We start from the raw sequence: 24,105 nt of genomic DNA on the forward strand, positions 1-24,105 counted from the left end.
TGGAAAGAGCTTTAAGGAATCGACTGATACAGCCGATAACATAAGTCCTTCCATTCTTATCTACGTACATAAATGAACATGTTTTCTCAGGGCGTCACATCTATAAAAACAACAAATAGGTCCAGAATTGATGGGGAGCCCTGTCTCATTTAGCAATATCCATTCACAGAGACTTGGGCTCATTAAAAAACCCCACACAGAGCTCCATTTATTTTATTAGTAGATATGGTCCATGTCCATTTTATTTTCTCCGTTCAATAACTATGTAACAAAATGTGTGGCGTTTTATGCTATTTTGATCAATTGTGTACCTCTAATAACAGTCATAACTCAATCCAGAAGACCTAGAGTATTAGGGTCACAGGAAAACAAAACTTAAAAAAAAATTTTTTTTAAACGTATCTACTGACTGCAAGGTATTAGCCACATACTTAGTCCAGTGACCCTGGGGAAGTTACTTAACCTCTCTGAACTTTTTGGGTTTTTTTAATCTTCAAAATGGGAATAATAATAGCTCATAATTCATACCTTTGTAATGAAAACTAAAGGAGTTAATATACTATGTGGAAGAAATGGAATGGAAATTCAAGTGATGTAAAATTTCTGACTCACTTACCTAAGAGTTAATAAGAGGACGTATTTTTTATATTTTAAAATTTGCATGGTGGTAGGTATTAAACTGCTAAGGTATTTCAATTCCACTGGATACTTTTAAAAGAGTGATTAATGGTTTTATTTTAAAATGTCCATATTTACAATACATTAGGAATTACATCTTTTGCAACTCTGTATGATGAAACATTTGGTAAACTAGATGCATTGGGAGTTACGTTTTTGAAATTATTTTATGTAAATGAGCAAATATCTTAGAAGACCACAGCTGAGCAGTGCTTGTTTATCTAGAGAGTTGCCTAAATTCGGACGCTACGTAGGGCTCAGCAGGAACGGAATAAAGGCATTTCTCTTATTCTCTTCCCTAGCCCTGTCTTGAGCGGACCTGAATCAATCCCGCTCCGCCTTCTCGTCATTCACAAAGCCTGGAGCAGCCATTTGCCACCAACAGGTGGCACCCGTTAACAGGCTCCAGGGGGCGGGCCCCGAGCACGCCTCTCGGCGGCCCCGTGGAGTCTCTCGGCTTCCGTTGCGCATCGAGCAAGATGGCAGCCTCCGAGACGGTTAGGCTACGCCTTCAATTTGATTACCCGCCGCCAGCCACCCCGCACTGCACGTCCTTCTGGCTTCTCATCGACTTGAACAGATGCCGAGTAGTCACGGATCTCATCAGTCTCATCCGCCAGCGTTTCGGCTTCAGTTCTGGGGCCCTCCTGGGCCTCTACTTGGAGGGGGGGCTCTTGCCCCCCGCCGAGAGCGCGCGCCTGGTACGAGACAACGACTGCCTCAGGTGCGCGGGCGGGATGGGGGCGCGGCGGTGGGGCGCCGGGGACGCGCCTGTGCACGCCCGGGGGCGCCTCCGGCGTCTGGAGACCGAGTGTGGGTGTGGGTCCGGGTGAGGGTCGGGGTGAGCTGCGGCGGGGGGGGGGGGGGCAGGCTGTCAAACTGCACTTCCGTGAACCCCGGAGGTTCTGATTGGTCCAGTCATTATGGGGCTCAGGAATCTGCATTGTAACGAGCATCTTTCCCCGGGAAGCTTCTAATGCACAAGGTTGGTGGACCACACTTGGAAAAACCCTGATCTTGGTTTGTGGGCAGGGCCCGCGTTTCTTCCAGCCTTGACTTAGCAAGCGCTCACTTGGCCGGGCACTGTGTTAGGTGCGCGGGGTGCCGGGCGTGCCTGAGACCCCGCCTTCCCCTGGCAGCTCGCAAGGTCAGGTGCCGGAGACCCAAGCAAACGGACCCGCAGTCATGTTTTCTTCGCCACTTGCAGCGTGTCCAATCTCAGAGCTCCTGCGATACCCCCTGGGACCGGTGGGCGTCATTCTGTGTCTCACCTGGGTTCACTTAAATAGGTGTTTGGAACCTTTTGGGTGGTGAATTGGGAAACAAAATAGTTTTAAATATGTTTTTGGAAGTTTTAAACAATGATACTGAGATGAGTATCAAGGAGCGGTTGTGGTGTAAATCGCTCACGTGTGGCTGATTTGTCTCAATAAAATGGTAAGACACGATCATTTCAGTTCGGATTCATATCTTGGACTGATTTATTCAGGGCTTCTTTTTAAAAGCTTCATCTACAATGAAAAAAATTCTAGAGTTGTGAGCCAGGCTACTTACTTCTGCTTGCCATTTGTTGCATGTTGAATATTCCTTTCCCCAGAGTATGTCAGATTCATAAGATTTCTTCAGAGCATCAGGGAATTTAACTTGGAACAACTGCTACATCTTTGAGCATACGTGTGTCTTTCTCTCTTTTAAAAGCAGGAACACTGATTTACTAATAATGTTTAGCTGTTTCCAGTGACAATTTGAAATAATCCAAGTTTCAAAAAGAGGTCTTTTTCCTTTTTATTCACTGTGAAATGGATCTCCATTCTCTCTGCAGTTCAGGGACTATTTAAATATTGCAGTTGTAAGGACTGCATCCTCTCCTGTTAAGTTTACTTTCTGACCTATCTCCTGTCTAATGAATTAATAACTTGCTGATGGCTAACTGCAGTTATACTTCATTTAATGAATCATCTGGAAATTAGACTCTTTATAATGCAGTCAACAATGTCAAAAGCAAACCATGAAAGCTGTTATGGGAAATAAATACAGCACAATGGCAGGCAGAATTCCTCCAAAACACCAGAATGCACAATTGCATATGGCAAGAAATACCTCTGCAGCTAGCTTCAGTGGTAAATGGGGCAGACCTTAGGAAGAAGTTGAATTTGGAAAACTTTTGTATGTTTTTGTGGTTTCATGTCCATAGTCATTCTCTGTCTTCCCCTGACAGACTCACTTTTCTTCAGAGCTACAGAAGAAAAGTTTCTTTTCTCGAAGGTTCCCAATATTGTTGGAGTAGACCAAAATAACTAGTTTTGTGTTTCTGTATATTATCTTCTTGTGTCACGTGGAGTGGATAATTATCTGACTGGATAATTATACCAGGTTTTGCTGCTAAGTGCAGAAGATGGTTGAGAAAGAAGAGATCATCGTGGAACACAAATGGTCAGGGAATTTCACAGTACCTTGAAGGTTGGATAGCCTCGTACAGTTGTGGAGGCCAAAGCTGCCCTGACTTGGTGAAGGGATGAGTTTGACCAGCAGAAAAATTCTGTTGGGATTGCCAGGAGTGCTGAGAGAGCTCTCATGAGGAAAAGCGGAGCCTGGTTGTGGGAGTCCTGAGAACCAGCCCTGGAGGCACGAGCATCTCCACACTTATGTGCCACCGCCACTTCCTCACATCCCTTTCTTTTGAGCCCCCAGAATCTGACTTCCTCTGCCCCCAGGCTGCTAACATGGAGCTCCTCAAGGCGGTCTCCATCTCCCCTGGGAGGAGGAAGTGCTCCCATTTGCCTGGAGCCCCATCCGACTCCTAGGGCTGCTCTAACAAAACACCACAGGCTTAAGCAACCGAAATTTCCCTCTCACAGTTCTGGAGGCTCGAAGTCCAAGGTGCAGTGTTGGCAAGTTTTGTTTCTTTCTGAGGCCTCTCTGCTTGGCTAGTAGGTGTCTCTCTTCTTCTTCTTTTTTTTTTTTTTGGGGTACGCGGGCCTCTCACCGTTGTGGCCTCTCCCGTTGCGGAGCACAGGCTCCAGATGCGCAGGCTCAGCAGCCATGGCCCACGGGCCCAGCCGCTTTGCGGCACGTGGGATCTTCCCGGACCGGGGCACGAACCCGTGTCCCCTGCATCGGCAGGCGGACTCTCAACCACTGAGCCACCAGGGAAGCCCCGGTGTCTCTCTTCTTACTGTGTCCTCACAGGACCTTTTTTCTGTCCTCAGAAAAAGGCACGTGACCTGGTGTCTCTTTGTGTGTCCAGATTTTCTCTCTCATAAGGACACCAGTCAGATTGGATTAGGGCCCGCTCTTAACGGCCTCATCTTAACTTGATTACCCTGTCTCTAAATACAGTCACATTTAGACGTACTATGGGTTAGGGCTTCAGCATAAGAATTTTGAGGGGACACAGTTCATCCCTTAACACCCCCTGAAGAGAGCTTCACAGAGGCCTGGCTGCAGCACCTGGAGAGCGACCAGCTGGAGTGAGATCTCCCTGTTGAAGAGTCATTCTGTGAGGAAACAGAATGCCTTCTCTCCTCTGTCACTCTTTTGACTCTGCGGCATTTAATACTGATTACTAACTACTGGACATTAGAGATGAGCTCTCATTTCATGTTGCTCTGATCAGTGGCTCCTTGGATGGCCAGCCAAGCCCCTCTTGACATGCCTGTGAGGCTGGCAGTGGGAGTGAAGAAGACAGAGCGTCTGAGCCAGGCTGAGGGCAGTTTGGTTTCCTGAAACCTCGGGAGCCAAAGGAGGCACTTGCCGTTAAGGCTGCCGATCCTTGTGCAGCTCTGGGTCTCTTGACGCTCAGTCTCGTTTTGTAGCGTGCTGATGCTTTTGGGGATATAGAATACGGAGAGCTCTTCTCTCATGTTCAGGAGCGTGTTTGTCCAGTGCCCATGGGTGAACAGAGACCAGTGGAAGTTAGGCCTGGGCTGCTTTCATTGTGGAACATTCATAGTCCCTTCCTAGTCTTTTATTAAAACAAAGCAAACAAAAAGGCTTATTGTTAAAAAAAATTAGACTTCAAAATAGTTCAGGGTACAAAATCCCTTATTTCTTTCTCACGTACTCTTCCTACACCCCACTCTCCAGAAGTATCCTCAGTTAAATTTGGAGTGTCTTTTCCATACATATGCAAACATATATACTTACCCTTTTGAAATACACATGTCATTATAATATACATTTTTTCCTGCGCCTCACTTTTTTTTACCTAACGTATCTTGGGTATCTTTCGTTTTAGTATATACGATATGTGATGCCATCGCTACGTCATTCTTTGTAAATGCTATATTATTCCTTTGCATGGCCATGTTAATTTATTTAACCAGCCCCTTATTAATGGACATTTTAGGTTGTAATCTTAGTTTGACTGGGCCTCTATAATAAAAATACCATAAACCAGGTAGCTTATAAACAACAGAAATTTAATTCTCACAGTTTAGAGGCCGAGGAGCCCAAGATCAAGGTGCCGGCAGCCTCATGGTCTGGTGAGGGCTTGCTTTCTGGTTCACAGATGGTACCTTCTTCCTGTGTCCTTACATGGTAGCAGGGGACTAGGGAGCCCTGGGGGTCTCTTTCATAAGGGCGCTAATCCCATTCATGAGGGCTTTACCCGTATGATGTAATCACTTCCCAAAGGCCCCATCTCCTAACACCATAACATTGGGGGGTTAGGATTTCAACATATGAATTTGGGGGGAACACCAAAACTTTCAGCCCTTGGCAGTTGTCGTCTGGTTTTCACTGTTACATACTGCTGTGGTGAGTATTCTTCTATATCTTTGTGTACTTGGGCAATGATTCAGTAAGATACATTCCCAGAAGGGGTACTCCTTGGTCAAATTTTAAAATCTGATAAGTACTGTCAAGTTGGGCTCCAGAAGAGTTGTACAGGTCTGTATTTATACCAAACATATATGAGTTACTTTTGTTCAATATTGTGTGAAAGGTAAGAGAGCAGAGTGATGAAGAGCTCCGGGTCTGGAACCAGACCCCTGGATTCACATCTTGGCTCTATGACTCATTAGCTGTGTGCCCTTGGTCAGGTGACTCACTTCTCTGAAGGTGGTGACGCAGGGCACTGCGAGCAGCAGCTGGACAGTGGGGAGGCTACAGGGAACAGGTGGGACCCAAAGAGATGGCAGGTCCCTGCTTTCACCCTCTTCGTTGAATTTCACCTCCGTTTGACGGGACAAGTTCATTAAAAACCCATCAACTCCTGCCCTCAGAGGACTAACAACATTCACTGTATGAATAACAATCAGAGCTAACATTGGGATAGCGCTTGCTCTGAGCCCAGCACTGCTCTAAATACATGTGACAGCTCATTTGGGTACTATAATTAGTACTGTTACCCCCATTTGTACAGATGGGAAAAGTTGAGGTGACGATAGTTTAAAAGTTTAACTAAAGGCAGAAGAAGGATTTGAATCCAGTCACTTTGGCCTTGGCAGGCAATGGCTAATGGGAGTGGGGAGGTGTCAGGCAGTGCAGATGGGCATGTCTGTGTTTATGTGTGATAGAATCCTAGAGGCGAACTTGCAGATTTAAAGGGAATACCTTGCATTTTGACACTAGTGCCCAGTTTGCCCTGCAAAGAGTTTGAATGAACAGTGGAGAGTCTGTTTTCAACATTTCTTGGGATCACGCCTCTTCCATTGCTAATTACACAGGTAGTTCACTTTTCTTTGTAAAAGGACAGCTAGATTCACTTCTGTTTGTAAAAGGCCAGTTACATTTGTTGTCTGTGATCCAAGTGGAGAAATGAAGCACATTGCCAGGGAAAGTGTCCACCCTGAAGAGAATGGTAACTGAGCAGGCCCAGGTGAAACGTTTCTTGTTCCCTGGATGGTGTTTTGTTTCTCAGTCTTAATAGGTTCCAAACTGACGTTATTCTCTTCAGGAGTGGCAGATAGCGAGGCTGCCGCGATCACAGGTCGAGTACCCACGGATCCACGACCTTCAGAGTGGGTGAGGTGATGACAAGCGCTGCTCTGGGCAGCATGACTCTGTTGTAGACGCCTTTGAAAGCCAGGGGCCCTGCCTGCACGGGATGCAGCACGTGCAGCGCTCCAGTGAACTAGTGAACCACAGTGACTGAACGGAAGGTCTTGCATCCATTTTCAAAGTGTGATGGAAAGTTTGATACTAATTGTCATCTCAGAATTGAAACGTGAATCAGAGCATTGCTCCAAGTGAAAACAAACTGATCGAGAACGTTATGGAAAGTTCCATATCCAGGAAGTTCCTAAGTAGTTCTTAGATTCACAGGATGCTTTTGCCCATTTAAGAATTACTTTCTTCCTGCTAGGTGCCAAGGTCCACAGCTGAGAACAGGGGGTAGTGAGTTGTTATTTAAGTCCCTGCTCTTTCAGAGTTCTATTTCTCTCTTCATCCTACTCCTGGTATCAGTAGCTTTTATTTTATCTTCATTTGTATGTGTCTGTGTATTTGCGTATTCTGAAGAATAATTGAGGATTTTTTTCAACTACCACATTGAGATAAATCCACAGGATTACTATACCTTAAAAAAATTTAAAGAATGCCTATAATCTATCTTATTACTCACCAATTGTACTTTATTTTCTATTTTTTAAAAATCAATTATTTATTTTATTTATTTATTTTTGGTTGCGTTGGGTCTTCGTTGCTGCACGCGGGCTTTCTCTAGTTGTAGTGAGCGGGGGCTACTCTTCGGTGAGGTGCGCAGGCTTCTCATTGCAGTGGCTTCTCTTGTTGAGGAGCACGGGCTCGAGGCCCGTGGGCTCAGTAGTTGTGGCTCGCGGGCTTAGTTGCTTCGCGGCATGTGGGATCTTCCTGGACCAGGGCTCGAACCCGTGTCCCCTGCATTGGCAGGCAGATTCTTAACCACTGTGCCACCAGGGAAGCCCTGTACTTTATTTTCAAATATGATTGTCCACATCTTTCCCTGGTCACTAAAAGTACTTGATGAAAGATACAGCTGGATGTAAATGTATTGAAATAATAATGTATGTTTTTAGGAGACATTTAAAAAAAATTATTTATTTTATTTATTTTTGTCTGTGTTGGGTCTTCATTGCTGTGCATGGGCTTTCTCTAGCTGCGGTGAGCGGGGGCTACTCTTTGTTGCAGTGAGTGGACTTCTCATTGCAGTGGCTTCTCGTTGTGGAGCACGGGCTCTAGGCATGTGGGCTCAGTAGTTGTGGCTCACGGGCTCTAGAGTGCAGGCTCAGTAGTTGTGGCGTACGGGCTTAGTTGCTCCATGGCATGTGGGATCTTCCTGGACCAGGGCTTGAACCCATGTGCCCTGCATTGGCAGGTGGATTCTTAACCACTGCGCCACCAGGGAAGCCCCAGCAGGCATTTTTAAACACCCACTATGTGCTTGACATTGACGACACCCACTCAGCCCTCTGTCACTGGGCTGTGCCTATTAGAATTAGCTGTTGCCAGTTCATGGAGGAACAGAATTCCTTTACTATAGTAAAATGATTTTGGATGAACTGTATATTAGTCGAGTTCTCCAGAGAAACAGAAACAATAGGAGATGGTATAGATATAGACATAGCTATAGCTCTAGGTACAGAAATGAGATTTATTATAAGGACCTGGCTCATGAGATTATGGAGACAGAGAAGTCCGAAGATCTGCAGTCGGCAAGCTGGAGACCTGGGAAAGCTGATAATAAAATTCCGGCCCAAGTGCAAAGGCCAGGAAAGCAGATGGTGTGTTTCAGTCTGATTCCTAGTCTGAGGCAGGAGAAGTTCTTCTGACGTCCCAGCTCAAAGATAGGCAGGGAGGGAGAGCGAATTCCCTCTCGCTCAGCCTTTTATTCCGTTCAGGCCTTCAGTGGATTGGGTGAGGGCCATTCACACTGGGACTGTCTGCTCACAAAGGCAGTCTATTTAGTGTACAAATTCAAATGTTAATCTGATCCTGAAACACCCTGACAAACATGTCCAGAACAATGTTTAACCAAATATCTGGTCACCCCAGGGCCTAGTCAAGTTGGCACATAAAATTAATAATCACCAAATGTTATGGAGTTTTACGATGGCTGTCAGTACCCCAGAGAACATAAATTATAAATTGTTTGGTGTTTTCCTAAATTTAAACAAAATAAAAATTTGATTTTAAAAAAAGTAGCTTATGGTTAAAAACAAAAATGGATAGTTAGCATTATCACCATTTAGCGTAGGCACATAATGTAGTGGAAAGATTGCGAACGTTGACGTTAGACAAACAGGTTTGAATCCTATTTCTGTGGCTAATTAGCTGTGGATCCTGGGCAGTTACTTGTCTGAACCGTAATTTTGTGATCTGTTTTAACATGAAATTACTTCATGGTGGTGTTTAGATTAGAGAAAATCTATAGAAAATGTTTAGGCTGCAGTAGTTGATCGATAAATAAAACTAGTCATTTGAAAGTTGACCGTAAGTGATGCCATATAGGCCATTTTGTTAAAAAGAGTCTTTTGTCCTTAAGCGATTTGACATTTTTTCATTGCCTGATGACAGTGACAGTTTGCAGTCCTCTTAGTATATAACTACATCCTGGAGACATGCTTATGACTTACTTCTAAAGCTTTCTCTCTTGTTCTTTTGATAGAGTTAAATTAGAAGAGAGAGGAGTTGCTGAGAGTCCTGTAACAGTTAGTAATGGTGATAGTACTCGTTTATTACCTAGAAAAGCAAAGAAGAGGGCATATAAGTTGGAGGAAGATGAAGAAACTGAACTAGATTACAAAAATTCAAAGAAGCGTTGGAAGAGGCATGAGAACAATAACAGTGAGAAGACCTTGGATCTCGAACCAAAAGCTGTCACAGATCAGAGTGTGAGTAAAAAAAACAAGAGGAAAAAGAAAGCCACATGTGGTGTAGTGGATGCTGATGGTGGAGAGACCGAAAGAAAATCACCAAAGAAAAAGGAGAAATGTGAATATAAAAAGCAGGCAAAGAGTCCCAAGTCTTCTAAAGCACAGTCAGTGAAAGAGTGGACCATCCTGAAGTATAGTCCTCCAAAAGGTCCTCCTGCTGGAAACAGCCTTGTGAAAGCCAAAAGAAAAGGTGGCCCAGGCATTCGTACAAAAGAGAGTCCCGACTCCTCCTCAGAGTCTGAGTCTTACCATGAATCAACCAGTGATGGTCTCAGCAATGTCATCTTGGAGGTCAGACATTCCCCAGAGAAAATCTCGACTGAAGTATCACAGGAAGGCTCCTCTATGAAAACCACAACTGCAAACAAAGGGGCTGCAAAAACTGGTTTTACCTCTACCCCCATCGAGGGCAAGACCTCCCGAACATCATCTTCTAGTTCAGACTCTAGTTCAGAGTCAGATGACCAATGTGTGATGTCCAAGAGTACCCCGGTGTGTGCTGCAGATTTCTTAAAGACTGTAGGTCTCTTTGCAGGAAAACGTTGTCCAGGGCCATCCTCCCAGGTTCCAAATGCTGCCGGATGGAAGCAGTCGGACTCAAATGGTGGCAGACAGGCCCTTGGTCCTCCTCCCAATGTGACTCTCCCCATCACTTTGGGAAGAGGTTGGAGTAGGGGAGAGGACCTTCTTTCTTGGAAGGGAGCGAGGGGTCGGGGTATGCGGGGCAGAGGTCGAGGACGAGGGCACGCCGTTCCCTGTGTTTTAAATAGAAGTGCTGAGTATCAGAAGCAACAGCAGTTGAATGAAACGGTGACAAACGCATCCACTGTTATCCAGGTAAGTAGTATTTATCGTGAGCTGACCTCTTCCCCTTGCCTCATGTAGTGTTTCTGGAATTGATGTCATGGGTTCACAGTTTCTCACTAGTAACAAAATCACATGACTCATGCTGTTTTTCAGAATCCCATAGAGACACACAAGAAGGACTACAGTCTCTTACCGCTTTTAGCAGCCGCCCCTCAAGTTGGAGAAAAGATTGCATTTAAGGTATATTCTTAAAAAACAACAATAGTCACAACAAAAAAGATTATTCCCCCTCTAAATAAAGTTACTCATTAACATGTCAGGTTACATTTATATTTATAAGTTAATATAATTTATATTAATAAAATTTCATAAATTTATTAAACTAATTTATATTATATCATATTTATAGTAACTCTTCCTGGATCATATCTTTCGCGTTCTCTTGCCTAGCATGTAGTAGGTGCCTAGTAATTGTTTTCTGAATGAGTAGAAGTGGCTCAGCCTGGTGTCTGGAACATAGCAACTGCTCAATAAAAAAAGCCTCTACGGGCTTCCCTGGTGGCGCAGTGGTTGGGAGTCCGCCTGCCGATGCAGGGGACACGGGTTCGTGCCCCGGTCTGGGAGGATCCCACATGCTGTGGAGCGGCTGGGCCCGTGAGCCATGGCCGCTGAGCCTGCGCGTCCGGAGCCTGTGCTCCGCAACGGGAGAGGCCACAGCAGTGAGAGGCCCGCGTACCGCCAAAAAAAAGCCTCTACATATCACCCCAGAAACCTCCCAAACCCAAAAAAAACTTTCCTACTGGAAGCCCTGTTTTGCCACAGGCTCATGGTAGGGCTCCCAGAGATGGAGTGGGCACCCCAATACTGCGTGTTTTGTTTTCTCAGGAGTGGGGGAAAGGAGCCACAGGGCATGTGTATTTGTGTGTTTTTTTCTTCTTTTTTAGCTTTTGGAACTAACATCCGATTATTCTCCTGATGTTTCTGACTACAAGGTAAGGTTCCTTATTTTAAAGTAGTCAAATGTCAGTACATTAAAGAAGCTAAAGTCATGTTCAATACTGCTAATATGGATAACATGGATTTTTATGGAGTAAATAATGTCATAAAGTAGAAAATAAAAATATTTTCAAAATGTAAACTTTTTGATAGTATCACTTTGAAATCTCCCAATGTTGTTTTTCTTAATACTTGGGAAGAATATAGAATGAGAATGACAAATTTAATTTTTTTTATTACTCATTTATTTCTAATCAGCTTAGATACACAAAGTTACTTGAGTACCCCTCTCCCATGATCCTAAACTTTGAAAGAGAAAAATAGATAGCTCTCAGCCAGAAAATTTGATTATTTTCAGCATAGGAATCTATTTCATATATTTATGAATTACTACTGGTTATTATCATCTAATATGGTTTGTTTTGCTTTACCAGTTAACCACAGGTAATTCACAAATACTATCCTTGGAATTTACTCACTTAATATTTATATGGGACTTCATATTGGCATATGAACTTTATCACAGTTCGGTAAAAGTTTGACTCAATCAGTAATTACATGTTTCCTTCCCTTTCTCACCCATTCAAAATTTTGCTGAAAATCTTGTTAAAATGCATACTTTCTTATTTTGATGTGAGATTCAGAATGTAAGTCCATTTTTTTAAGGGAATAATTGATAACATTAATATAGTAATACAGATAAGGTATAAGAAGATTTGATTCAATCTGAGTTGATCCCTTGGTAGCCTTTTAAAATAGGGGTAAGAATCTTTCTTCAAAAGCAGGCTAGAAGAAGAATCAGTTCATGAAGGGATGTGGTTGGTTAGTTCTGGGTCACTGGTGTTTTATCATCTTTTTCATCTTAGCCCCTTAATATAGGTGATCACATAACTTATATAAATCAGAACACTTGTGAGTGAAAAGGATGAATATTGTATTAATAATTATACTGAAAGGAAATGTAAGTGGACCTGTCTTGGGCAAACCAGGATGTTTTTTCACCCTACCATAGATGACTAATTTAATTCTGTGGTACATGAGGAAATGGAGATAAACATGAATTGGTATGTCCCACAGCCTCTACCAATTGTTGATTCTAGATGATATTAATTTTTTAAAAACTCATATTAAATGGATGTTGGTCATTATAGTTATCATCTTGGTAAGCTATTTGCTTACTTTATTTCCCAGTGTTTTTAGAACTTTTTTGAAGTTGCTTTCAAAACCGTTTCAAGGGTGAAAATCAGTACCACTTTTTGCTTTGATGTCAAGTACTGTTATCCAGCTAGATCATGGCTTTATTCATTAAGCTTGTCTTTAAAAGTCAAATCTACCTTCAAAGAATGTAGTCTCTTCAGCCCCTAACCTGTCTCATTTGTATCTGTAGGGTTTTAATTTATGGAGGTGACTGAGTGATGACACAGAGAAGTCAGTGCTACTGAGAAAGGAATTTATTACTTACATTCCCCGAGAGAAGAGGGGGATGCCACACCAGGCAGGACCACAGGGGGCAGCACCTGGTTGTGGCCGGGAGGCAGAAGCAGGAGGGGGGAGCTTTTATTGGGGTTTCCTTGGTGTAGGCAAGGCAAGGTGAGGGAGACGGCTGAGGATCAGCTGGTCTGAATAAGTCGCAGGCTGTGGGCTATGGGGGCTGTCCCTGTTTGGTACCCGTTCCTGGGATGACTGAGACCAGGGGAAATGCTGGCTTGGTATGTGGGAGTTTTATTTCAAATGCATGTTGATCTATTTAAAAACTTTTTTTGTTGAGATAAAACCCACATAACAAAATTCACTATTTAACTGTTTTAAAGTGTGCAATTCAGTGGTTTTGGTATATTCATAATAGTTCACATGTTGATTTTTGACTTGCACTTTTGTTTTTGAAAGGAAGGAAAAATATTAAGCCATAATCCGGAGACCCAGCAAGTAGATATAGAAATTCTTTCATCTTTACCTGGTGAGTGTTCTAGAAAAGAATTTGGCAATGTAGGCTCTTCACATCTACACTGGTTTCTAAACAGCTTTCACACACAGGCGCTGCTGTCTTCCTTGGCCCCCATGGCTGCCTGGCGCTCTGCATACCTCTGTCAGCACAGAGTGGCCGGGAGGGTGGGTGCTGCACTCCCGCAAGTGGAGGTGGGTGTCTACTAAGAGTTGTTGGGTTTGTTCCCAGAGCTGTTAGGCGAGTTGTTCTTGTTACTGTAGTTACGTAATTTCGTAAAATTACATACATTGATGAAAATTGATGGCAAAAAAAAATATGTCTGTGAAACCCAAGTTGAATGCTGACTCAGGATTGTTACTGAAAAATTCGCTTTTGAATTATATGTGGTGGGTCAGCTATAAGAGATTGGGAGGAATTTGGTAAAAATCTGGGCAGAGTCTACACTTACATTGTGTTGCCAGCTTTTGTATTCTTTTTTTTTTTTTATTCTTGCATCACTTCACAAAAAACCCTCAAAACTCAAAAATTGTGGATATTGCATATATACATTAAGGATATGATTTAAAAAGAAAGACAGCTCTAGTTGGTGGACTCATAAGACCTGCTAGCTCTGTTTCAAAAGATTGGCAGATGAACATACTTCTGTGTGTTCAGTCAAAATAAAATGTCTAAAGTGTGTCTCCACACGCTCACCCATTATTTTAAATGGTTCCCTGCTTTATCCCTGATTCACCCCACCCATTATTGGTTCTGAAATCCTGGAATAAGAGGGCTTTTACTGTATATGGCTTAACTGGGGTTGTGTCTGCAGGGGTCCCTGGCCAGGGATAGAGATCTCTTGTTCTTTAGCAGACTCGAAGGAATTAATTATTTTCTGTTCGTGTTTAAATAAGGTAGTGAGTAAAAGATTCAAAACTCCAGTACGTAGAAATCATTCAGAAAGGCTTTTCAGAGAATTCCCTGGCAGTCCAGTGGTTCGGATTCAGTGCTTTCACTGCCGGGGCCCAGGTTCAACCCCTGGTCGGGGAACAAAGATCACACAAGCCATGCGGTGCAGCCAGAAAACACACACACACACACACACACACACACACTCTCTCTCTCTCTCTCTCTCTCTCTCTCTCTCACTTCCACTGGTTTTCCAGCTTTCTCTTCTGATTAGGTTTCATTTGAAGAAATCCCCCTTCTTTGGAATGGTGGACAGAGGTGTGTCCATGGTCAAATTTTGTGGTCACAGCCTGATCACTTCTTGTCAGGTGATTGACAGTGATGATATCCAATTAGAACTTTTCTTCTTGGGAGCATCGAGAAACACTTTATCTGTTTTCTAGCAGAAGTACAGGTAGTCCTCACTTTGCATGGTTCTAATATACATGAATGTCAGTTACCATGGTGTAGTTAAATAAGACCAGCTCCCCGGTGACATTGGTCTGTTAACTCTTAACTGTAAGTCACTGTGTAGAGCACTGCCGGCTCTCCCGTCCACAAATCACTGCAGAAATAACACACGGCCATATGATTAGTGACAAATCACATCACTTCTTTCAAAGTCTGTTGGTGGTTGGTCACTGTGCATCTGTTACTCAATTCCCACAACACAGCAAAGCGTGTAGTTGTGCTGCTTCCTTGCCTCTCAGTGATAAATCCACGTGACACTTGACAAAAATGGATAATTGAAATAGGGAATTGGCCAACAAAGATGAAAGCACAACAAAGAAACAAAAAGTGATGATGCTAAAAGTGACATCCAAATCGAGTTTAAGTGAAATCATAGAAGAAGTAGCTCACTGTGGGAATGTTGACATTGAGCTTTATGTGAGCTTCTTGACATCAACGAGGAAAGTGGTTGTGATGAAAGGGATGAGAATGTCCTAGAAGTGACATCAGCAAAAACTTCGCAAAACTGTGAAAAAGAAACTCTCAGAGCTATTTCATGACGTTAAAAGCTCAAAGAATAACAAACTGAGAGGAGTATGACAGTTATGTAAGGCGTAGAAAAGATTCTCACTCTGTACTGTCGTTACATGACAAGAAGGTGAGCACTGCTTAAACTACCCTCGATAAGTTTCTTACAAAGACATAGAACACTTTAATTCTCAGTATTTCTGTTTTAACTTCGATCAGTGTACTACATAAATAGTAGTTTTAGTATTTTTTCATTTCCCTGTACAGTAAAGGTTTTAAAGTTTTGACCAAAAATTTTAAAGATCATGAGACAATCATAAGTTTTCCCATTGATTAAGATTGTTTTGCGTGATTTCAGCCTGCATGGTCACTTTAACGGCCCCACCCTACCATGTAAAGTGAGGACTGCTGTATTACCAAGTAAGCCTGTGTGATTTCTGAGGATACAGCAAGATATAAGAACTTTGCAGAATTTACATTACCTTCCCTTGTTGAAACATACCAGTTATTTTGGGGATTATCTTGTGGTTACACGTTCTTTTCCGGGATTACTAGTGGTAGTGGATCAAGCTCATTTCTTTTTGATGAAGGAAGGATTGTCACTGATCAATAGCCGAGAAGCTCCTGTCTTTTGATGCAGGGTTTTCGAAGGCTCTCCCGTCCCTGAGCACTCCATACTTTCATGTATGTCGCCAGCCTCCACATCAATGGACAGTGTGTTTGTGGTTGTTTTCCTAATGATATGAATTCCCTGTAGAGGAACATTTCATTACTGAGAAATGACTTATTGTTTCTCCTTCCTACCGTCTGCTTTCAGCCGTGAAAGAACCTGGGAAGTTTGATTTGGTTTATCACAACGAAAATGGAGCTGAGGTAGTGGAGTACGCTGTGACGCAGGAGAAGAGGGTAGGCACGCTTCTCTTGGGATTGCTTGGTTGTCCACTCTCTTGACTGGCTACTGGTGGCCTGGAAGGTGATACTGCAGCTTCCTGAACTGCCTGTAACAAAATCATAAAGGATCTCAGCCTTGGGGATCTCTGTCGTGCCTACAGGGTGGCTATAACTGTGCCAAGTGCCAAGTTAGGGTGCCATCTTGAACATCAGAGAGCCTATAAGACAAGATGCACAAATAAATCTTATTTAAGAGCATACAGTTGCATAAAATCAGTTTTGGGAGTTCCCTCGTGGCCTAGTGGTTAGGATTCTGGGCTTTCACTGCCATGGCCCTGGTTCAGTCCCTGGTCAGGGAACTGAGATCCCACAAGCCATGTGGCATGGCTGAAAATCAAAATCAAATCAAATCAAATCACAGTTTTATAAGGGTGTCAGTAGAAAAGAGTAGCATTTTAAAAACTTCTTATTGAAAAAAAAAGTACACATAAATGTACAGCTTGGGCAATTTTCACCAATGAACATACCCCATGTAACAACCAGCACCCAGATCAAGAAATAGCACATGAGCAGCCCCTCCAGAAATCTCCATCACGCCTCCTTGCACTTACCTCTCAAATGTTAACCATGATTCTGACTTACAACAGCACAGGTCATCTTGAAGAATGATGTAAAATGATGAATCTGTCTTTTGATTTTGTTTCAGTCCTTAAATTTCCATTTTGGGAAGTATATGGTTTAGAGCTTTATAGGCAGCCAGACTTCCAGAGTCGCTGGAATGCCTGCCTCATTAGAGTATGGTAGCATTAAAGTGAGTAGAATTTATATTTAAGAAACCACTTCTTAAGGTGTTGCTACTTGAGATGTTATGATATTATTCTGAGTTTTAGTATTGCAGAGTCACGTTTTATCTGAAATGTGAATTTGTGGAAACCCTAAGCAGACTGTATGTTTTGCTTTGTCTTTGGGGTAGGTGCCACTCAGGGATTTACTCCAAAAGCACATTTTTAGGGTCTGTGGTAGGCTCAGCAGATTTTGCCCAGTCTCCTGTACGTCTTCATTTGCAATATATGCAGCCCCACTTTTTTGTTGAAATTTATTCTTGGAAACTACATTGGAAAATTAAATGTTGAAGGCTTTCCTCTTGGAGGCCTTACTAAACAGCGGCCTGAAGTAGGGCCTGTAATTACCTTTTTTGACACTAGATGGCTCTCATTATTCATATGGCCAATGTTAGCTTTGCTTTCTCTTGGTAAAATGTGAAATACCTCCTGTTTTTAGGTAGCACAGGAAAAGAACTACAGGGCTGCACAAAAGGGCATCAGCAGTGTAGTGATAACCTTCCTGGGCCACATCTGCCTTTCCACAGAGGCTTGTTGGGCAAATCCTCCTGACCGTTGTAACCAGCTACCCTCCCCATACAGCCCCTGCTCTAAATCAAAGAAAGATGAAATATGTTTACTGTAAAAATTTAGCTGCATTCTAGGTAAACAAGACCTTCTGCCCTAATTGAACTGAGTTTACTGGGACTCAGATTACTCCAGGTCTTCAAGCATTCTGCACAAATGGAAATTGACTTTTTAAATGACTAAAATTCATACGACCTCAAAATGAAGTCTCTAAACTGAATATTTTCTGTTTTTCCTCAGATCACCATTTTTTGGAGAGAATTAATTGATCCAAGACTGATTATCGAATCTCCAAGTAACACAAAGTGCGGAGCTTCCCTGAGTATGATCTCTCCGCCTCATGGTTTATAAGTGTCTTATCTGTGAAAGTGACTATGACCTGAACTTTTTTTTTTTTTTTTTTTAAAGAAGATTTGAGAGTTGTATGCATTTTTGGCTATCTTTACCGCATAGGAAAAAATCTACCTCATCCTTTAAACTAACATGGGTGTTGCTTTTTTAGACCTTTTTTTTCCCTGCAGGCTTAATTTTAGTAACAAAATTCAAAACATGACATTCTTCAGGCATTGTTTATAAAGCAATACGTATGGTTTCTTCTCTTTTTTATTTTTTTTGACCATCAAGTAGCCATTGTCAGTAGGAGTTTATAATACCAAGTACAAAAAAGTCCTGCATTTCTTGTCTCAGTAAGTTTTATTAAGTAACATTTTAAAACGTGAAAGCATGTTACTTGACTTAACTTTTTAACATTTAAGACGTTCCATTCAATATGGAACATCTTACACATTTCAAGTATTTTATACTTGTAATTGTCAAGAGTTAACCAGTGGTTGGGTTTATTGCATTTGGGTTTATGAGTTAAGGAATCCTTTCATACTCTTTTCAACTTTAAAATGAAGGATTCTTCGGGCCTGTGGAGAGCAGTGGAAATAAGTATGTGTGCCTGGGGAAGAACTGGGCCTCCACTTGGGGGGAGAGGATTTACTGTGGGCTCAGACCAGGGTTATCTTGCTACAAGATCCCGAGCACCTGGCTGAGTGTGCTGGAGGGAGGATCTTGAACAGAAACTTCCTTTTCTGTTATTATTCAGCACAGAACTAAAAAGGCTAAAATATATAGTGTGAAAATTGTTTTCTTTTAACAAAACATCAGATCCCTCCTTCAGCTTTGCAGATTTTTAAATAAAATCATATTGAACTAAACTTCCGTGCTGAGTCATCTTGTTCGGTTGAGTTTTGCAAATTGCTGTCTTGTTTTATAATAATGCAAAAGATTAAACATTTCTGGAACAAGGTTTGCCTTGACTAAAGGCTCTGGTGTTGCAAGGTTTAGCCCAGTGGAGTTTGTTAGATTTGGGAGCTATTGGACCAAAGGAGATGCTGTCCAGTTTTAATTTGCATGACATTGATGTGTATCAAAGTGTGTATTTATTGATTTGAGAGGTATGACTTCAGAAGGAGTGAGATTAACACCAATGGTGGAATCTTGGCACTGGGTTTCTCGTGTCAGCATGCTTTCTTTCCAGCGTTTGGAAAACAAGACAAATAGTAAAGGCGAACAGGTGCATGAAAAAAAATGCTCAACATCACTAATCTGGGACATGCAAATCAAAACCACAATGAGATATCACCTCACACCTGTTAGGATGGCTCTTATAAAAAAGACAAGAAATAACAATTGTTGGAAAGCGTGTGCAGAAAAGGGAACCCCTGTGCACTATTGGTGGGAATGTAAATTGATAACATCCACTATGGAAAACAGTATGGAGATTCCTCAAAAAATTAAAAGTAGAACTACCATATGATCCAGCAATTTCACTTGTGGGTATTTATCCGAAGAAAACAAAAACACTAACTCGAAGTCAGAAAAAGAAAAACAAATACCGAATGCTAACTATATGGAATTTTGAAAAGCGGTACTGATGAACCTAGTGGTGGGGCAGGAATAAAGACACAGACGTAAAGAACAGACTTGAGGGCAAGGGGGTGGGGGAGGGGAAGCTGGGATGAAGTGAGAGAGTGGCATGGACATATATACACTACCAAACGTAAAATAGATAGCTAGTGGGAAGCAGCCGCATAGCACAGGGAGACAGGGAGATCAGCTCAGTGCGTTGTGACCACCTAGAGGGGTGGGATAGGGAGGGTGGGAGGGAGGCTCAAGAGGGAGGGGATATGGGGATATATGTATATGTATAGCTGATTCACTTTGTTGTACAGCAGAAACTAACACAACATTGTAAAGCATTTATACTCCAGTAAAGATGTGAAAAAAAGCAAAACACTAACTTGAAAAGATGTGCACCCCCATGTTCATTGCAGCATTGTTTACAATAGCCAAGATATGGAAACACTGCTGTCCATCGATGGATGAATGGGTGAAGAAAATGTGGTGTGTGTGTGTGTGTGTGTGTGTATATGTGTGTGTGTATATATATATAATTCAGCCATAAAAAAGAATGAAACCTTGCCACTTGTGATAACATGGATGGATCTTGAGGACATGATGCTAAATGAATTAAGTCAGAGAAAGACAAATAGCATATGATCTCACTTATCTGTGGAATTTCAAAAAAAAACACCCAGGGCCTCCCTGGTGGCGCAGTGGTTGAGAGTCCGCCTGCCAATGCAAGGGACATGGGTTCGTGCCCCAGTCTGGGAAGAGCCCACATGCCACGGAGCGGCTGGGCCCCTGGGCGTCCGGAGCCTGTGCTCCGCAACGGGAGAGGCCACAACAGTGAGAGGCCTATGTACTGCAAAAAAATAATAATAATAAAGAGTCACCTCTAATTTAAAAAAAAAAAAAAAAAAAAAAAAACCCAAACTTACAAAGAACAGATTGGTGGTTGGCAGAGGCAGGGGCTGGGTGGTGGGCAAAATGGGTGAAGGGGGTTAAAAGGTATAAACTTGTAGTTATAAAATAAGTAAGTCCTGGGGATGTAAATATACAGCATGGTGACTGTAAATCCTGTATTGCATACTGTATTTGAAAGTTGTTAAGAGAGTAGACCTTAGAGAGTCTCATCACAAGAAAAAAAACTGTTACTACATCTGGTAACTAGACTTTTTGTGGTGATCATTTTGCTACGTATACAAATATTGAATATATTGTACTCCTGAGACTTACGTTATATGTCAATTATACCTCAGTTAAAAAAAAAAGATAACTACTAAACATTGACTAGACCACAGGAAAGTGTTGACCTAAGGGTGTCTTTTCTTCAGATTATAATCAGTTTATGAGTCACCTTTTTCCTCTATGGTGGTGGTTTTCAAACTATGAATAGCAGTCTACTAGAAGAGTCATGGTATTGATTTAAGCGTTCATGACCTGCATTTTGAAAAATTAAGTAGAATAGAAAAATAGTGCACCACATTTAGTAAATTTCAGTTTGCTTTATGAAAGACGTAATTTACATATAGCCATATGCCATATCCAGGTGTCCTGGATCACCATGTAAAGTGTAAATGTATTTCTTACTGCTCGAAATCAGACGTAATTTTCAGATGTGGAAACTCTAAACAATACCGTTTATTCTAGGAGTGACAGAGAAGAGGAGGGGTGAAAACATAGGTGCTAGGCAAAAAGCCCATGCCAGGGACTGAATGTGCCTCGCTGCTCCTGGACTGGTGGTCCAGAAGCACGGTTCTTGATGCCAGCCAGTATTATTCTAGGATCATTCTCTGGGCTCAAAGCAGTGACTCATCTAACTCCTCTCAACTCAAAATTGAATAACTTGCCAAAGACCACCCAACCAGAAGAGGGAGAGTCTAGTGTCGTTTCAGAGCAGGATGGTGGCTGTCCCTAAAGAGGCTCTGTCTTGGCCTGAGTGTAAGCAGCATCAGGGCGCCTGCCTCACATTTCCCGCTGCTGCCTTTATCCTTGGGAGCTCATGTGAACCTTCTGGCTAATTACCTTTCTGGCCCCATGGCCCAGTTTTGTCCATCTTCAGGTTGTCTCCTCACCATTAAGTTCTTTTTTTTTTTTTTTAAATCAAGTGTTTATTGTTTTGGTTTGGATTAAAAATTTAAAAAAAACAGCTTTATTGAGTTATAACTGATACACCAAAAACTGCACATATTTAGTGTATTTGATGAATGCACACAGTTGTGAAAGCATCACCACAATCAAGGTAGTAAATACCTGTCACCTCCAAAAGTTTCCATATACTTTTTTTTGTTTTGTTTTTGTAATAAGAACACAACATGAGACCTACCCTCTTAACAAAATTTTTAAGTGCACAATACAGTATTGTTAACTGTATTGTACAGCAGATCTCTAGAATGCATTCATCTCGCATAACAAACTTTATACCCATTGAACAAGAGCTCCCCATTTCCGCTAGCTCCAGTCTCTGGAAACCACCATTCTCTGCTTCTATGAGTTTGATTATTCTAGATACCTTATGTAAGTGGAGTCATGCAGTATTTGTCCCTCTGTGACTGGTTTCACTTAGCATAATGCTAAGTTCATTTATGTTGTCACATAGGCAGGATTTCCTTCTTTTTAAAGGCTGAATAATACTCCACGGTATGTATTACCACTTTTTTTTTTTTTTTTTTTTTTTGGCGGTACGCGGGCTTCTCACTTGTGGCCTCTCCCGTTGCGGAGCACAGGCTCCGGACGCGCAGGCTCAGCGGCCATGGCTTACGGGCCCAGCCGCTCCGCGGCATGTGGGATCTTCCCGGACCGGGGCACGAACCCGTGTCCCCTGTATCGGCAGGCGGACTCTCAACCACTGCGCCACCAGGGAAGCCCACGTATTACCACATTTTTTAAAATCCATTCATCCATGGATGGACACTTAGGTTCTTTCCACATCTTGGCTATTGTAAATAATGCTGCAGTGACCGTGGTCACTGTTAACTTCTAAACTTTTAGCTCTCAGCTGTTCAACTCTATATGGAAGGACTCTGACCCTGACTTGGTCCAATTTCACACTGGGTCTTTTTCCTCTTCTTGTGAAACCTTCAAGCTCTCCAGTTCAACTCACATCACTGATATGATTGGTCTCCTCTTCGCTGTCCTCATCTTGGACACTGTGATGGTAACTTCATCACCTGTTAACTATTTTTTAACTACTTCCAAACCTGAACTGGTTGGATCATTCACTCCCTAGTCCTTTAACTGTTCTGAAGGGATGATGTCACAAAAACTCTTTGCACTGGTGAAAGAACTAGCCTGCTGGAGATGTAGGTACTATTTGAGTCTAATTTTCTTTCTTTAAAAAAAATTTTTTTTTAATTATTTTATTTTACTTTCTTTAAAAAAATTATTTATTTATTTATGGCTGTGTTGGGTCTTCGTTTCTGTGCGAGGGCTTTCTCTAGTTGCGGCAAGTGGGGGCCACTCTTCATCGCGGTGTGTGGGCCTCTCACTGTCGCGGCCTCTCTTGTTGTGGAGCACAGGCTCCAGACGCGCAGGCTCAGTAGTTGTGGCTCATGGGCCTAGTTGCTCCGCGGCATGTGGGATCTTCCCAGAGCAGGGCTCGAACCCGTGTCCCCTGCATTGGCAGGCAGATTCTCAACCACTGCGCCACCAGGGAAGCCCTTGAGTCTAATTTTCAATTCTTTATTTATATCTAAAAGCAGCTGTTCCAAACTTTCTCCTTCAAACCGCATCCCCGCCCCGCTCCATGTCAAATAGACAGCTCTTGCTGTTGACAAAGATGAGGAGGGTGGTTGGTCGTGCCCCTCTCCTTGCTCTCTTCCCTTCACAGCAGTGACTGTTCTGGTTTGGTTTTCTTCCCTGGTGACTGATCTTAGCGCTTGCTTGCAAGGCCAGCTGTATCAGCCTCAATCCAATCAGGAGAGAGAGAGACCACACGGTAATTCAACCAGAGAACTACTAACTATAGCAGGGGCTGGAGTCATATATGAGGGGTAGCCACAATCCCTGGGGCCAAGATAGAGCCCGCAAGGAAGAGTCTGCAATACCCTCACCCCCTGGGTTGTGATCAGACCTTGTGGGGAGGGTTGCTGGATATCTGCCATCTTTCAAATCCTGACACATTTAATTATGCAGTATTTTAAAATTACACTTATTAATACTGCCAAGCGCCTCATCTCATCAGAAAAGTCTTTAAGTAGTGGGGGGCTATCAGCTCACTATAGCAGATACGAGTTTTCCAAAATTCTAATTTTTGCTTGAAAGCTCAAATTTTTTCATTGGCAGCTAACACTGTCAGTTGTTCTTGAAGTGAGAGGCTCACTTCATTCGTTGTCAAGACAATGTCTGCCAATACCCATGTCAGAATGAGCACTGATTTTCTGTCTGTACTTATTTCAAGTAACACTGGTGTTCCCTGAAAAATGGGGCAGTCCAGCTCACAATGGGACCAGTTGCACGAGTGGTTTTCCTTGGGACAACTGCCATACTGCGGTATGCTGTGGAAACTGTGCCTTTAAGGGTCACGACTTAATAACAATTGTCTCTGCTCCATCAGGGACATTCTTAAGTTCAACTGGCTTTTTTTTTTCTTTCCTACTGTGAGTGAGGCCAAGGACGCCACTCACTAGATTGGTGCTCAAGTGCAGCAGTTTGTTGCTTTTACACCGTCATTGCAAACATCAAGATGTGAAAAGACGAATGATGTCTTAGGAGTTTTGACCTCACAGAT

General features: G+C 42.6%; 1 protein-coding gene across 1 annotated transcript; it reads left to right on the forward strand.

Moving 5' to 3' along the window:
- The first annotated feature begins 1,150 nt into the window (after positions 1-1,150).
- On the forward strand, positions 1,151-18,688 carry COIL (coilin). Its single transcript, XM_060082532.1, has 7 exons — positions 1,151-1,402; positions 9,266-10,370; positions 10,494-10,580; positions 11,285-11,332; positions 13,224-13,293; positions 16,004-16,092; positions 17,727-18,688. The coding sequence occupies exons 1-7, from the start codon at positions 1,158-1,160 to the stop codon at positions 17,835-17,837; spliced, it is 1,755 nt and encodes a 584-aa protein (XP_059938515.1). The 5' UTR covers positions 1,151-1,157; the 3' UTR covers positions 17,838-18,688.
- The last annotated feature ends 5,417 nt before the right edge of the window (positions 18,689-24,105 follow it).

The sequence above is a fragment of the Mesoplodon densirostris genome, chromosome 18 (genome assembly GCF_025265405.1).
Source record: "Mesoplodon densirostris isolate mMesDen1 chromosome 18, mMesDen1 primary haplotype, whole genome shotgun sequence".
In the NCBI taxonomy this organism is placed as follows: Eukaryota; Metazoa; Chordata; class Mammalia; order Artiodactyla; family Ziphiidae; genus Mesoplodon; species Mesoplodon densirostris.